This window comes from Mustela erminea, chromosome 4, assembly GCF_009829155.1.
Source record: "Mustela erminea isolate mMusErm1 chromosome 4, mMusErm1.Pri, whole genome shotgun sequence".
Taxonomy (NCBI): Eukaryota; Metazoa; Chordata; class Mammalia; order Carnivora; family Mustelidae; genus Mustela; species Mustela erminea.
Window position 1 is genome coordinate 124,349,932 of NC_045617.1, and position 14,059 is coordinate 124,363,990.

At 42.1% G+C, this 14,059-nt stretch overlaps 1 protein-coding gene across 3 annotated transcripts in view; it reads left to right on the plus strand.

The window, feature by feature from the left end:
• DUSP22 (dual specificity phosphatase 22) overlaps positions 1 to 6,868 on the plus strand; it is a 75,225-nt gene extending 68,357 nt beyond the window's left edge. Inside the window, exon 8 of one of the 3 annotated variants that reach the window (XM_032340921.1) lies at positions 1,591 to 6,823. In XM_032340921.1, the coding sequence (XP_032196812.1) occupies positions 1,591 to 1,643 (53 nt within the window). In that variant the 3' untranslated portion in view covers positions 1,644 to 6,823. The other 2 variants (XM_032340924.1, XM_032340923.1) reach the window with 2 other exon arrangements.
• The last annotated feature ends 7,191 nt before the right edge of the window (positions 6,869 to 14,059 follow it).

The following is a 14,059-nucleotide window of genomic DNA, read 5'->3' on the forward strand; positions in this document are numbered from 1 at the left end:
TAAAGCAAGAACCAAGGAGTGGGCACTGTTAGTAAGTGATACAGACAAAACTGTACACACAAGCAAGGGCCCTGTCAGCCAGGTTGATACCATTGCTTAGTATCTGTATATATATTAGTATTCAGTAACTGGTTTACTTCTTATACTAGCCCTTGGAGCTAATCAAGCTCAGAGGTCATGCCCTGCCAGCTTCCCACAGGGCTGATTTCTGAGCTTAGAGCCTCACAAGAAGCATGCATTCCATTATGCAGATGTAATGAGTAGAGGTGGGGGCTGGCTGAACTTGCTAGAGCAAGCAAGTACCATGGTTGGTTGGTGTGTAGGTGGAGAATGGAGGGTCCATATTGGAGGCCAGTCGGGACAGCTGTTATGGTCATCCAGGTGATGGAAGATGATGCCCTGAACAGGGTCATGGTGATGGAGATGAAGAGGGACCAAGAAGGCAAATAGAGGGGTGCCTGGGTGGCTCAGTGGGTTAAAGCCTCTGCCTTTGGCTTGGGTCATGATCCCAGGGTCCTGGGATCGAGCCCCGCATCAGGCTCTCTGCTCCGCGTGGAGCCTGCTTCCTCCTCTCTCTCTCTCTCTCTCTCTCTCTCTCTCTCTGTCTCTCTGCCTACTTGTGATTTCTCTCTGTCGAATAAATAAAATCTTTAAAAAAAAAGGCAAATAGATTTGGGCTTGAGGGAGTTTGGGAAGAGAGAAGCCAATGCGCTCAGTACTGGATTGAATGTGGGGGACTATGGGTTTTGTGGCCTTTACACTCTGGAATCTTGCTTCCAACACAATGGTCCTTTGTGTCAACATCCTCCTTTCCTTTGATGTCAGTGTGTGGGCTCTGAAATGTCAAGGTTAGATTTAAGGGGACTGCCAGACATGGGGCCTCCAAGGACAATCATCCCAGCTTTGCAGATTAGGTCAAATTTATCCATGCACCCAGGACAGACTCCCAGGAACTAGATTCATAACAATGTGGAACTCAAATGTCTAATTTTATAATTTATTGTGAAAGATAAAAAAAAAAAAGTAGCTTTATGAAAACCAATTTTATTCACTAGGCTATCTCTCTTTCATTGTCAGGAATTTTGGAGGAAGCCAAATTAATCATTAGGCATTGTCTTATGAGATGGACATGGAGCTAAGAGCCTTGGCAGGAGGTGGGGGATAATCCTGATCTGGTGTGCCCCATAATCAGATTGATATTCCCATAACATACTTAAGTGGTATTTCTACCAGGCTCCTGTTTTGCTCCCTGAGGTTACCTTTCCAGGGTCTAGTGGACCATCAAGTTTATGTACTCTCTCTGCCCAAGGTTATCTTGGACTTAAATCACGTTTTTAGAGCACCTTCATTTTTTTTTTTTAAAGATTTTTTATTTATTTATTTGACAGAAATCACAAGTAGGCGGAGAGGCAGGCAGAGAGAGAGGAAGGGAAGCAGGCTCCCTGCTGAGCGGAGAGCCTGACGCGGGACTCGATCCCAGGACCCTGAGATCATGACCCGAGCCAAAGGCAGCGGCTCAACCCACTGAGCTACCCAGGCGCCCCGAGAGCACCTTCATTTTTTAAAAAATTTTATTTTGTTTTTTTTCAGTGTTCCAAGGAACAGTTCCAGTGCTCCTTGCAATACTAGAGCACCTTCATTAACCTTGGGTATCCTTATGTGTCTTCAATAGCATTTATGCTTTTCTGTGGGGATAGGTTCCCACTAGTGGCTTTTTTTCTTATTTATTGGATGCCTATTCTTTCTAGTTTCTGCCTCAGCAGGGAACCTCACTTCCAACTTCTGGGTCTGTTTTGTGTTCCTCTTGCATAGAGACAGCTTATAAAATCTGGTGATTTGTGTGCGTGTGTGTGTGTGTGTGTGTGTGTGTGTGTGTCTGCGTGTGTGTGCACATACACCTGTGTCTTATGTTTTTATTAGTTTTAGAGAAATCCTTAGCTTTCAGGGGAGTCATGTGTGCAACATCAAGGGTAACTTGAGCTCGGGTACCTTAAATGGCAGGTACTTGGGGCACCCAAGGAAATGTCAGAGCCCATATTGCACAACTAGAGCTAGTCACGAAGGGCTGCTCTGCACACCAGTATCTAGTCATAAAAATAGGGAACACACTAAAAATCAAAACCCTGTGATCCCACACTAGATGACTCCTCCCATCCTGACCCTAAGTTATTAATAATTTTATTAAGAATGTGCTTTCAACATGCTTACACTTATATATGTACTTAACAAGAAATCACCAAGACTTCAGAGGGAAGTTCTTCTTCCCTTTCCTTTTTATTGCCCAGAGAAAGAGAGAAACTGCAAAGAAGGAGGGGGGAAAAAAGCTGCATTTGACTTGTCACTGGAGGCTTGAGCATATCAATCATTCACTTCTTAGAATTTAGTAGGGTCTCCTGAGGCCTTGGGCTCATTGAGACTGTCATGGACTTGAATGCATGTAATGCACTGGCCACATTTCATCATGCAGACAGATCTTGACACTTTGCTCTTGTTTTCCTATCCCCACTCTAGATCTTGAGACCTGTCACTGCAGTAACAGGACATAATTAGTTCATCCAGTACCAAAATTAGTAATCAAAATTAGTATCTATTTTGCAGCTAAGGCTTAACCACCTAATAAGCATCCGACTAAATGTTGCAAGTGCTGTGCCTGTGTCTCTTTCCATCAGGGGAAAGAACTGCCAGTCCGTATTTGAACATCTGCAAGTTTAGGTTTATTTTGGCTCTGGATATCTATGCAAACTGTTGATCAGGAGTTAGTAATTTGCAGTTAATTTTCCTGAAGTTTCCAGTTCACTTATTAGAGTCTGGTGTCAAAAGATCTATTTTAGCAGGTGACTGAAATTACTAGGCAGTTCAACATTCTGAGTGTGATGTTGACTAGTTAGAGGTGGGGTTAGGAGATATATTGAATGGGATTGTACCTGAGCACATCCTTTATTCAAAGACCTACTTAAGAAAACTAGATAGGAGCCAGAGGTAAAAAAATAAAATAAAACTTTGATTTTTGTGGGGTTAACAATTTCTTCTAGAAATAATGTAGTTTATGCTGATCACACCATTTGTCTATTTGCCCAACTTGACCCAAGGAGGCCTCATTACAGTGGCCTTTCCGTTTAGCTTCTCAGTCTTCCAGGATACATATCAGTGACAAGCAAATATGTCATGAATGGAACATTGCCATCAACATGGTGTTGGTTCCTCTCTCCCCTTCAAGTCTGTTGATCGATCACCAAGTGCTTTGCCCTCAGCCTCTTGTGCCCTTCACCAGAAGTGGCCAAACCAGCACAAACAGGAACCATACTTTCTGGTAAGCAGGTTTGCCTTTTGTTCGTTGGCTATGGGTTTCCCCAAGGCATTGATATGGAGCCTTTTTGGAAAATAAAAATCAAAAACCCTTACATGTGCACTAAAGAAATGTCACCTTCTGCTTTGCAAAGGGTGTGCCCTTCAAGGCAAGAGACCCAAGTAGCACCGAGCTTCCTCAGAATGGGAGTCCCTAGAGAAGTTTGTCATGTGCCAGGGGTCAGATGTTTGGATTCTCCTTGGTTTGTGTTAAGCCACACTGATGTGGTGGCAGAGAGAAAGGCAGGAAGGTGTGAAAGGAGAAGACCATTTCTCAACTGTTTGCAGAAGCCTTCATGAATCTCCCAAAATCAGGTGCATCCCAGAGGTGTACTGAAGATGTGGGCTAAAGCCCATTTCATGCCTTGATAATTCACTATCCTACAGCAGACAGGCCTATTTTCTGCTTTGCCAGAACCCCTTCCCATCATCTTCCACCTTCCAAGAGCAGAAAGGCACAGGTCCTGATAGAGTAGGTTGGAGGAGATGAGAGGCCAAGGTCTCTCTGGTGACCAGGCAGCCAACATAGTCACAGGCCAGACAGGCCTGACTAAGGTCCATTTTAATCCCCATTCTCTGGAATACCTTGGGGAAGTCCCAGAGGAGGCAATCCACTCATGTGGGGAACTTCTTCTAAGACTAGAGTAAAGAAGCTCTGTCGAAGAGATGAGCAGAGCTAGAGGACACCATGTGTCTTGGCACAGTGATATGCCCAGAGACAGCCTCATAGCCTTCCTGGGTAGCATTTTATGTGTCTAGAAAGGCCTTTCTAATTGTGAAGAGCTCCCATGTAGGTTACAAGACAATCAGCCTCTTGATGGTCAACAGTTATTCAGCACTTAATGTGGGAGAGAAGCTGGCATTGAGACTTTTTCTTGAAATCTCTTCTGACAACAATCTTATGGGATAGATTTTACTATGGGAGAAACTAAGTTCTAGAGAACTTGAGCATTACCCAGTCTCAGGGCCAGAAAGTGACCACGTGAGGATTGTAATCCAAGGAATCTGGCTCAGGTGTCCCTAAATGTCACTACCCCTGGGAGGCTAAGCTAATAAAATGCTAACAGTCATGTGTACTCATGTTCAAGTTTTTTTCTGAAGGTGGGTTTATGTTAGATTAGAGGCCTAGTGGGAAGATTAAGGTGGAAGATAGGTAAGTATAGTTAAATAGGCACATGAGAAAGGCATTTCTTTTTTCTTTCCATCAAAGCCTGGCCATTGTGTGTACACTATTGCTGCCACACATACCTCTGACTAAGTATTTCTGATTTAGCCTAGAGTAGCAGGCAGAGTACTGAGATATCCTAGGGCTCCAGGAGGCCCTTTGCAAGAACATAGAATGGCCCATGTGTGTACAGGGAAAGGAAAGAGAGTGCTGGTACTTTAAGCAGATGGTATTCTGTCCTTGATGTGCCATCATTATACAAATAGAGGAACCTCAGTGAAGTTTTTTCAAGAAGCTCAGGGATTTGCTGCCACCTAAGTCAAATAACTCACATGGAAACATTCATCAAGGACAGAGACGTGGAAAGCAACAGCAGATGTCAAAGCAACCAGAGACTGACAGGACCTCCTTCCAACCCCTGGGGCTGAGGGCCAGGGCTGAGAAATGGAGTTACTAGAGTCAAGTAAAAAGTGAGCCATGCAGGGGTGCCTGAGGAGGGCAGGTCTTTAAGAAGTAAGGGAGACTTGGAGGAAGCAGAGTAGAAGTTTCCCATCTATTATCCTCTTGTCCTATCTCCCTGTACCTAATGGGAAGCTGGCCAGCAGAGGATTTTGCATGCTGCGTCCATGGGGGACAGAACAGTGTGATTACCATACAGTAGGCAGCCCTGGTGCTCAGCCGTGGGTAGGGCGGAGACACAGTGATAGGATGGAGGAAGTGCCGCAAGCTTCCAAGAAGTATCTAAGTGTCAACAAGCTGATACTAAAAGTGGGTCTGAGTGGGGAGCCTGGGTTCTCCTACACACTTTGTCCTGAAGTATGCTATCTGGAGCTTGGCCTGTGACTCACTGCTTTCATCTTTAGAAAGCTTTTAGAAGCATCCATGTCTGCCAGTATGCCCCTGCTGATCTGTGCTTTCCTATGGCCTCTCTGGAGAAATGACACCCTCAACATTAAGGCCATCAGCCATGACATTTGAGCCTCTGCTACAAATTGTGCCCATGTGAGAGGTCCCTACCCCCTGTCCTGAAGCCCATGAAGAGGAGGGAGGAGAGTTTGCAGTGCCTCAATCATGCCATATTGCCTGCGGCTCACTGGGAAAACTATGTCATGAGATGCTTACAGAGTTAGCACTATGTGCCATGAGGGAAAGGACAAATTAGGCAGGGCAGCCTTGCCTTCAGATTTTGAGCTGGAGAGAGCCTTGTGTATATTCACAAATATTCTGTGAACAAATGTGGAGCACAGAATCATGAATGCAGGCCATGGAAAGTGTCCTGCTGGGGATGGAAAACTTGGAAGAAGAGTGAAGGACATCCTGGGCAGAGGGTGACATGCAAGCAAAGGCACAAACAGGAGTGAACAGAGTGTACTTGGAGTCCAGGACCTGTCTTAGAGAAGATGACTATGAGGGAGGTGACGGTTGGAAAGTAAAATGATTAATCTTGTCCTGAACTGTAAACTGTGGGCAGATATGGGTGGGCCTTGGATAGATTTGGGCCCATCAGAATGGGCTGGAAGCAGGAAGGTAGAGCAGTTAGGAGGGAAACAGGCTCATGTGGACCAGATGCCCCATGGGACCTCTCCAAAGATGAATCTACCAAGTGAGACAACATAGATAATGACCATCTTGAAGTAGTGACAGACAGTGCTGGTTTGCTTTCTCCAGAAGCAGAAACAGAGTTAGGGTTACAAAAGATTATTGGTGACAGGAGGGCAGGAGGCTTATGGGCCAGTGGGGCTGTCAGGCTGTAAGATAGTCCCACCTTCTCTCCACCAGAGGAGCCTAAGGGCAGGCATGACTGATTGCCCCAGAAGAATGGCCTGAGCTGCCAAGCAAGGGAGCCCTGAGAGGCCAGAGCTCAGCGACACTTACCATGCTTGCAGGGAAAGACAGCCTGACACTCTCCAGGGACACCTGGTGCTAAAGTGCAGCCTTGCAGAGATACTTCTCCCCAGTGTCTCACACAGCAGGGCTACCCAGAATACACCCAAACTCCAGTGTTAGAGCCTCCAATGTCGCTTGGTCAATTGGGTGTCTCTGGCAACTAGAAGCCCTCTCCCCTTGTTTCCTCCCCATGCCTCCTCTCCCTTTCTCCCCTTGTCCTCCTCTCTGTCCTCCTGTCCCATTCTCACTCCTCTCTCATTCCTCTCTCCTCAGTTCTCAGATTAGAGCTGGGTGTCGAGGAAGCATGAAAGCAACACCAGGAGTTAAGGGATTCCAAATGTCCCTCCTCACAATGATTGCAGCCTCAGTAGCCACCAGAGATTTATTGAAAAAAACAAATTTTTTTAAAGGATTTATTTGTTTATTTGACAGACGGAGATCACAAGTAGGCAGAGAGCCAGGCAAAGAAAGAGGGGGAAGCAGGCTCCCTGCTGAGCAGAGAGCCCTATCTAGGGCTCAATCCCAGGACCCTGAGATCATGACCTGAGCTGAAGGCAGAGGCTTGAACCCACTGAGCCACCCAGGCACCCCTGAAAAAAACAAATTTTAGTAACAAGTAACTAAAAGATAATCTGTCTTTTATTACCAGCCAGATCCAGCAGTCTTAAACCATTCCAGTGATAAAATATATCTACCCCCCCACAAAAAATTATTTTATTGGTCTAAGTTCTTTTTTGTAAAGATCTTATTTATTTATTTTAGACAGAGAGAGAACAGGGGGAGGAGCAGAGGGAAAGGGACAAGCAGACTCTCCACTGACCACAGAGCCTGATTTGGGACTTGATCCTATGACCCCCGAGATCATGACCTGAGCCAAAACTGGGAGTCCAAGCCTTAACTGACTGAGCCACCCAGGTCCCCTGTTGATCTAAGTTCCAAGTCTAAACAATGTATGCATAAGCTTAAAATGTCCATGTTTTTATTAATCCTTTATTAACAGCATGTTCTGCATGGAAGTAAATGTGGAGAACTCCCAGTTAATGGGCGGGACTGAGATATAGGGAATCAGCTTGTCTATTATTTTGGGGGTTTTCTGTTTGTTTTTTCTTTTCCAATAAATTCAGAAAGATCTGGAATCCAAACTGTGATAATTGCATTTCTGCACTTGCAGAGTAGATTTGACATACCCAAGGATGTTACATGCAGTCCCTTCAGTCTGGCATTCTGAGTGGCCACTTGGATTTTTGCTTGTCCTTACAATTTTTTGATTGCAGACATATTAGAAGACCACCAGAATTGGCCCCAAAGAAATACAGATGTGCTATTTATGGAATTTGATGTGAAATGTCTTCTTTTTTTGCATCTCTCCCAATCTTATCCTTTTGTTTAACACCTTTCTTAACTACTTGTATGTATGTTGCTCCACCGAAAGCAATTTTTCAAAATTAAAATAAAGCAAGTATTCTATGATCCATGAAGAGTGAAGATCAATTGACAAATCTAACATAAGGAGAAGTTCTGTTTTGACGAAGTCATCGATAAATTTGAGGAGGCTCAAAAACAAATTGTAATTACTCATTAATGTCACAGACCAACATCTAGGTATATATGTTTCCCCCATTTTTCAACATATACATTATTGTAATTAAAAAGTATTCATACATGGCTTTTTCATTTTACTGTGATATTTCTGTTTTTATTTATTGACATGATAACCAATATAAAATTCAATAAAAGAACATTTTTACAGCATGCATAAAATGTCCCTTATTATTCTTTTTTCATTCCATGATCACTACTTATAACAGAGTATCGGGTGTCAAATGTACAAGTATGCTTCTAAGTTCACAAGGTCCTTCTTGAAAAACAATACACATTTTTATGTGCTTCACTTTTCTTCATTCTGTATCAGTCCTCTCTCCTTAAGCAATAATGGAGGCCCTGAAAATCTGTATGATTTCAAAAGAGCCTGTGTCAGTGGGTGCCCTGCTCCCTATTCTTTTTTTTTTTTTTTTCCATATTTATTTATTTATTTATTTATTTTCAGCATAACAGTATTCATTATTTTTTCACCACACCCAGTGCTCCATGCAATCTGTGTCCTCTATAATACCCACCACCTGGTACCCCGACCTCCCACTCCCCACCCCTTCAAAACCCTCAGATTGTTTTTCAGAGCCTGTTCCTTATTCTAATTTACTTTTAACACATTTCCTACCACCTAAGATTTGGCTAACTGTTTCCATTTTATTTTCCTTGTAGAGACAGCAGTGAAAAGATAATGAAAATTCTCCAGCTTTTCACATGTTTCTTTGATTTTTTCTGTGTTCTGTCTTCAAAGATAATTAAAGATTACTGTGGTTATTTTTGAGGACACTGGGTGAGAAAGCTGTCTTATTTTCCCTGTGCTATTCTCCTGTGGGTATTCCTTCCATTAAGAGGCTCATTATAAGAAATTCTACATTTCACAAGAGGTTAATGGAGGCTAAAGTTTCCCCTTTTCTCTTTGTCAAAGAATGCCCATTTGTGTGTCTTTAAATTGCCACTTCCCTTAATATGTTTCATAGAGTCAGATATAAAATAATCCCATGTACATATAATTTATTAAGATTACTTCTTCTATTGCAAAAATCACAGTACACATCTTTTAAAAAAGATTTATTTGAAAGACAATGAGCACATCCCTCCCAGGGAGGGATGAGTCAGTAGGAGAAGCTAGCACCCCGCCAAGCAGGGAGCCTGAGATGGGGCTCTATCCCAGGACCCTGAGATCATGACCTGAGCTAAAGGCAGACACTTAACCGCCGGAGCCACCCAGGCACCTCACCCCCATGTTTGCTGATGGGACCTAATTTAAATATTTGTCAAGTTTTGATGACCCCGAGTCATAAAATTTGTCCTTCCCCTGTGCTGAAAATCATTAAGTCCATTTCTCTAACATAAAGTATAGGCCTCTGCCAATGGACCTTCAGCTTCTTGAAGACAGGGCCTGGTGCATAGTAGGTGCTTATGTTCTGTTCTACCATGAACTCTTGTTCAAATCACTGATCCTGTAGTTTTCTCTGCTCCTCCCAGCCTTGCCTGTTGTCAGAGCCTTTTGTAGCCTTGCTTTATTTAGGTGGTTGCTACACTCTTTGGGCCAGCAAGCATGGCTTCAGCCCCTGATCCCCTGACTCCGCTGCAGCCAAGAGTCCCCTGACTCCCCTCTCAGCTCCAGACCTCCAGAGCACCAAAATCTGTGCTTTCACTCCTGCAACTTTTCTCCTGTTTCCTTGCCAATGTGCCTCCTTGGAGCCACATGCTTGCTATCTCTTATGTTCTGGACCAGCAATCTGTGAATAAAAAGCGCCTCTGTTCACTGAGTCCTTCCTGCTCACCAACCCAATTTTTAAGAAATGTACTTGGGACCTTCTTTGCCTCTTTGGGAATTGCAGAAATACGAGCACTCTGTGGAATGGACAGGACCTGGTTTAGCACCTGGAGCTTCAAAATTTTCCCTACATGTTGACATCATTTGTTTCTGAGCCTTTCTTAAAAAAAATAAATAATAATAAATTCAAATGTTTGAGAATTCAGTCTTAGTCTCTTAAAATTTCTTATTATCAAGGCCTTCGCACCCAGCCTCCTAATCTATTGCTATTTTGCATTTTAAACAAATAAGCTAGCATATTCATTTCCTTTTTTGTGTGTTTAAGTCAATGAATCCAAATTTTTGACAGCCCCACCGTGCGTGCAGCAATGGGTCAGACTCCTGCCCAGCTGAGCCTACATGTCTACTCAAGAGTGTTGAAGACTGCCTTTGGGTGCAGATGAAAGGGTCTCCTTGTATGAATTGCTTCTGCAGCCTCAACCAGAGCCCATCCATACTTTGCTGGCTTCACATATCTTCTTGTGGCTTTGATTTTTAAATTACTATATATTTCTTAGAGTATCATTGACCTTGTCACCTTTCACTCAAATCCAGGCAGTTACTATCTGATAGTCTTATTCTGTTTCCTGGATTTCTTCATTCACTGCCTTTCTCACAATTTACACTCATTTCTCAGAAGAGTTTGATGCTGATTGTTTGCTGTGAAACTAGCTCTGAACAAAGTTCACGGTACCAGTTGAAATGGCTGTTTAAAGCAACTTTTTAGAGATACACAGTGTCTATTACTGGAATCCCACCTCTCTAGAAAAGATGTGAGGTAACATCGCTAAAATCAAACAACGCAATTGATGAGCAGGGTCCCCAGGGAGACTTCAGATTCAGATCTGAAGTGTCTTTCATACAGTGCTATGCATGAACACTATCCAGGTATATATGTCTGTTTCAGTTTACAACATCTTTTCTTCAGGTTTCTTGAGCAAAAGTTTAGACTCTCAATTTTCTGTCCAATAGCTTCTTTCTGAGATTATGAAAATTTGCCCCCCCCACCCAAATAAAAGAAAAATTACTTTTATTCAGTCAATCTTATAATGCTTTGTATTTTCCACCTAGGAAGTACTTCACGTATATTAATTCATTTTCCCAACAAACCTATGGGATTACCAGCATCCATATTTAGGGGCTAACTAGCAGATCCTGATCTAGATGGAACTCAGTTCTGACTCTTAGTCCAGTGCTCTTTGCACTACACCATGTTGGAACCAATGGACAACGAGCTCTTCATCTGAGCAAAACACAAAGATAACCTGCCAAAATAATTTAGAAACAAAGATTGAGGCAACTTTATCATATGACATAGTTGGTTCTCAATGGATTGATTTATGAATTAACGAAGCAGAAACGAATAGTAAAAGAGGCCACAGTTAACTAGACTATGAGGGAATGTTGTCTCTACATGATACATTTATGCAAGAAAATTCCTTTTCTCAAGGACTTTAATCTGATCTTATCTTTGAGGTGTATGGATTTGAACTGGTTTTTTAGGATCCACTGAAGAAGTCTGGACAAGCCAGTGGGTGACATCTAGATTAGGAGGGGCAGCAGATAGAGATGGGGTCTGTCTGGGAGCACTGCTGGAAAAGCAAAGAAAAACCAAGCTAGAAGAACTGAGAAAGACAAAAGTGTGGGAAAGAAGCAAGGAGCAAAGCCAAAGCTGTACAGGAGTGGGAGTGAGGGAGTGTGGCCCAAGAACTGAGCAAACAGCAGGGAATTTGATCCAGGTCAGAAGCAGGTGCTCACACAGAAGGAGTACCCATGTACTCCTGGGACTCTGTGCGGGGGAGTGAAGGGTTGGTCACCATCTATAGTTAGACATCAAATGTGTAGTTACACTTTTTAAGAAATATAATTCTGGACCACTGACAGCTATTCAGTTTAATATCAAATCATCAGCTATAATTAATATACCATTAAGACCACAGAGTTGGGGCACCTGGGTGGCTCAGTCGATTAAGCATCTAACTCTTGGTTTCAGCGCAGGTCACAATATCTGGGTCCAGGGATCCAGCCCCACATTAGGAATCCATGCTCAGCAGAGAGTCTGCTTGAGGATTCTCTCCTCCTCCAAAAAAATGTTTGGTTCTTCTCTAGCAATGTCACTCCTCCCGCTGTCCCTCCCCAAACTCATGCACTCGCTCTCTCTCTCTCTCTCTCTCCTTCTCAAATAAATAAATTAATTAAAAAAAAAAAAAGACCATAGAGTCAATGTCCTCTTGTCCAGAGGTAAAAATTGTCTTGCCCTAAAACTTTTCCTAAACAAAAACGAAACACCCCCAAAAACTTCTGAGTTCCACAGAAAAGAGTCAACTTTTTCCAAAGAAAAGTTTGAGTAGGAGAAGAAGCAATGGGGTAACTGAAAAGTGGTTATGGCAACCATTTTGAGAGACAATGAGTAAATATTTTAAACAACAATGATTAAGTATAATGGTGAATATATCTCTGACTCTCTTAGCTAAGGTAAACATAGTCAAGATATTGAAATAATACCCCTACACTTCGGTTTCTATAAGTTTAAAACTCTAAGGTTGAAAAGCAGAATACTATTATGTTCTTTGGAAGTAAAAGACAACTTCATATTTCAGAAAATAACCTAACTCATACCACTTAGGTAACTAAGATTCTATTTTGTCCAAACAATATGTTTTTTTACCTGATTATGGAGCATGGCAACTGTCAATACATGGAAAGAAAATTTTTCAAAATTACTTGATGCTTATATTTATTTATTAACAAAAAAAGTAATATTTCAGGTGAAAAAAAAATGTTTGGTTCTTCTCTAGCAATTTCACTTTTTCCTTAGTTCCATATTTTAGGAGATGCTTAATTTTAAAATGTGTTTGTTACCTGAATCCTGCTTAGCAAAATTGTTTGTACATTTCACAGACTATGTGTGGGGCAAGTACTGTTCTCCTGATAATATTTCAGTGCCTGTTATCATAGCTGATCAGCAAAAATCAAAGAGAATGTTCTACATGACATTTTCTAGGAAATTGGTGGGATTTAGTAAGGTAGATCAGCATCCTTCCTGCTCTCAGACTCCAGTTTGTAAATTTAGCCTAATTAGAATTATTTATTGTTTCAAATACCTTTCTTGAAATGTTGGCAAGCATCATGGTTGGACATATGGCCTTCCTGGCTGCCTTCTTGCTCAGGTTGAATATGATGTCTCTGGTTTACTAGCCCTGAATCATAGGGGCAAAGTTTATTACTAGCCCTGAATCATAGGGACAGAATTTCTCAGAATTGTAATGTTCTGTAACATAGCATACATAGAGTTGTTAAAAGAAGAAAGTATCTTTTGTGGTGTGGCCTTTGGGGGAAATTTAAATTATTGAAATTATCTCTTCCCTTTCATGATCCCATAGTTTCTAGCTGAATGGGGGGGTGGGTGGGGAGGATTAATTTATTGTCAATACCTTCCTTTATGCAAAAAATTTGCCAGATTAAAGTCTTGGGATAACCATCCAGAAGGCCCAATTCTAACCCATTTCTCTCTTTTCTTAGCTCCATCAAAGCTGAAGATTCTAGAAATTTCAAGTGCTGCCTCTCTTAAAGTTGTATATTTGGCCAAGTTAATATTTTTAACTTGACAGGGAAGGTTCCCCCACCCCCTTTGCTAACACCCCAGACAAGTCATGAACCCCCTAAAAATGACTAGACCTCTAAGCAAAGAATGCATATTTTATACAGTAAATAATTTAAACAGCAACTGGACATTCTCCAAGAAGACATGTGCTGTCCTTTTACAATAAGTGAGTCCCCAGAATTTCTTTGAATAGCAACGACAGCTGTCATTTAATGCATACCAAAGAAGAGGGTTGTTTGTTTGTTTTACTGTGGCAGAGATTTGAATGGGCAACAGGGAGATTCTGGGTGATTTCAGACCTTTCTACACTTCATATATCGTGTCACACTAGGCATGTTTCATCATGAATGTGAATTATTTTATATGCTAACAGAAAACATAGAATGTCTTGTAAGACAAACCCCTAATAATCACCCTGTCTTCTTTCTTGCCATGTTGAACATGGGTGACCATGCATACACTTTATTTTCCATAGAAAGATACACACCAGAACTAATTAAACAGCCCGTTGAGTTGCATCAGGTGCTAACAGACTTTGCAGCTGTCTGGCCAGCAAAATATTGTGGCTTGCTCTAACGGTCATTTAGGTTAATAGAATGTGGGGAATCTGATCTCTCTGTTTTTAGGTGACTACTTCCCATAGTTAAAG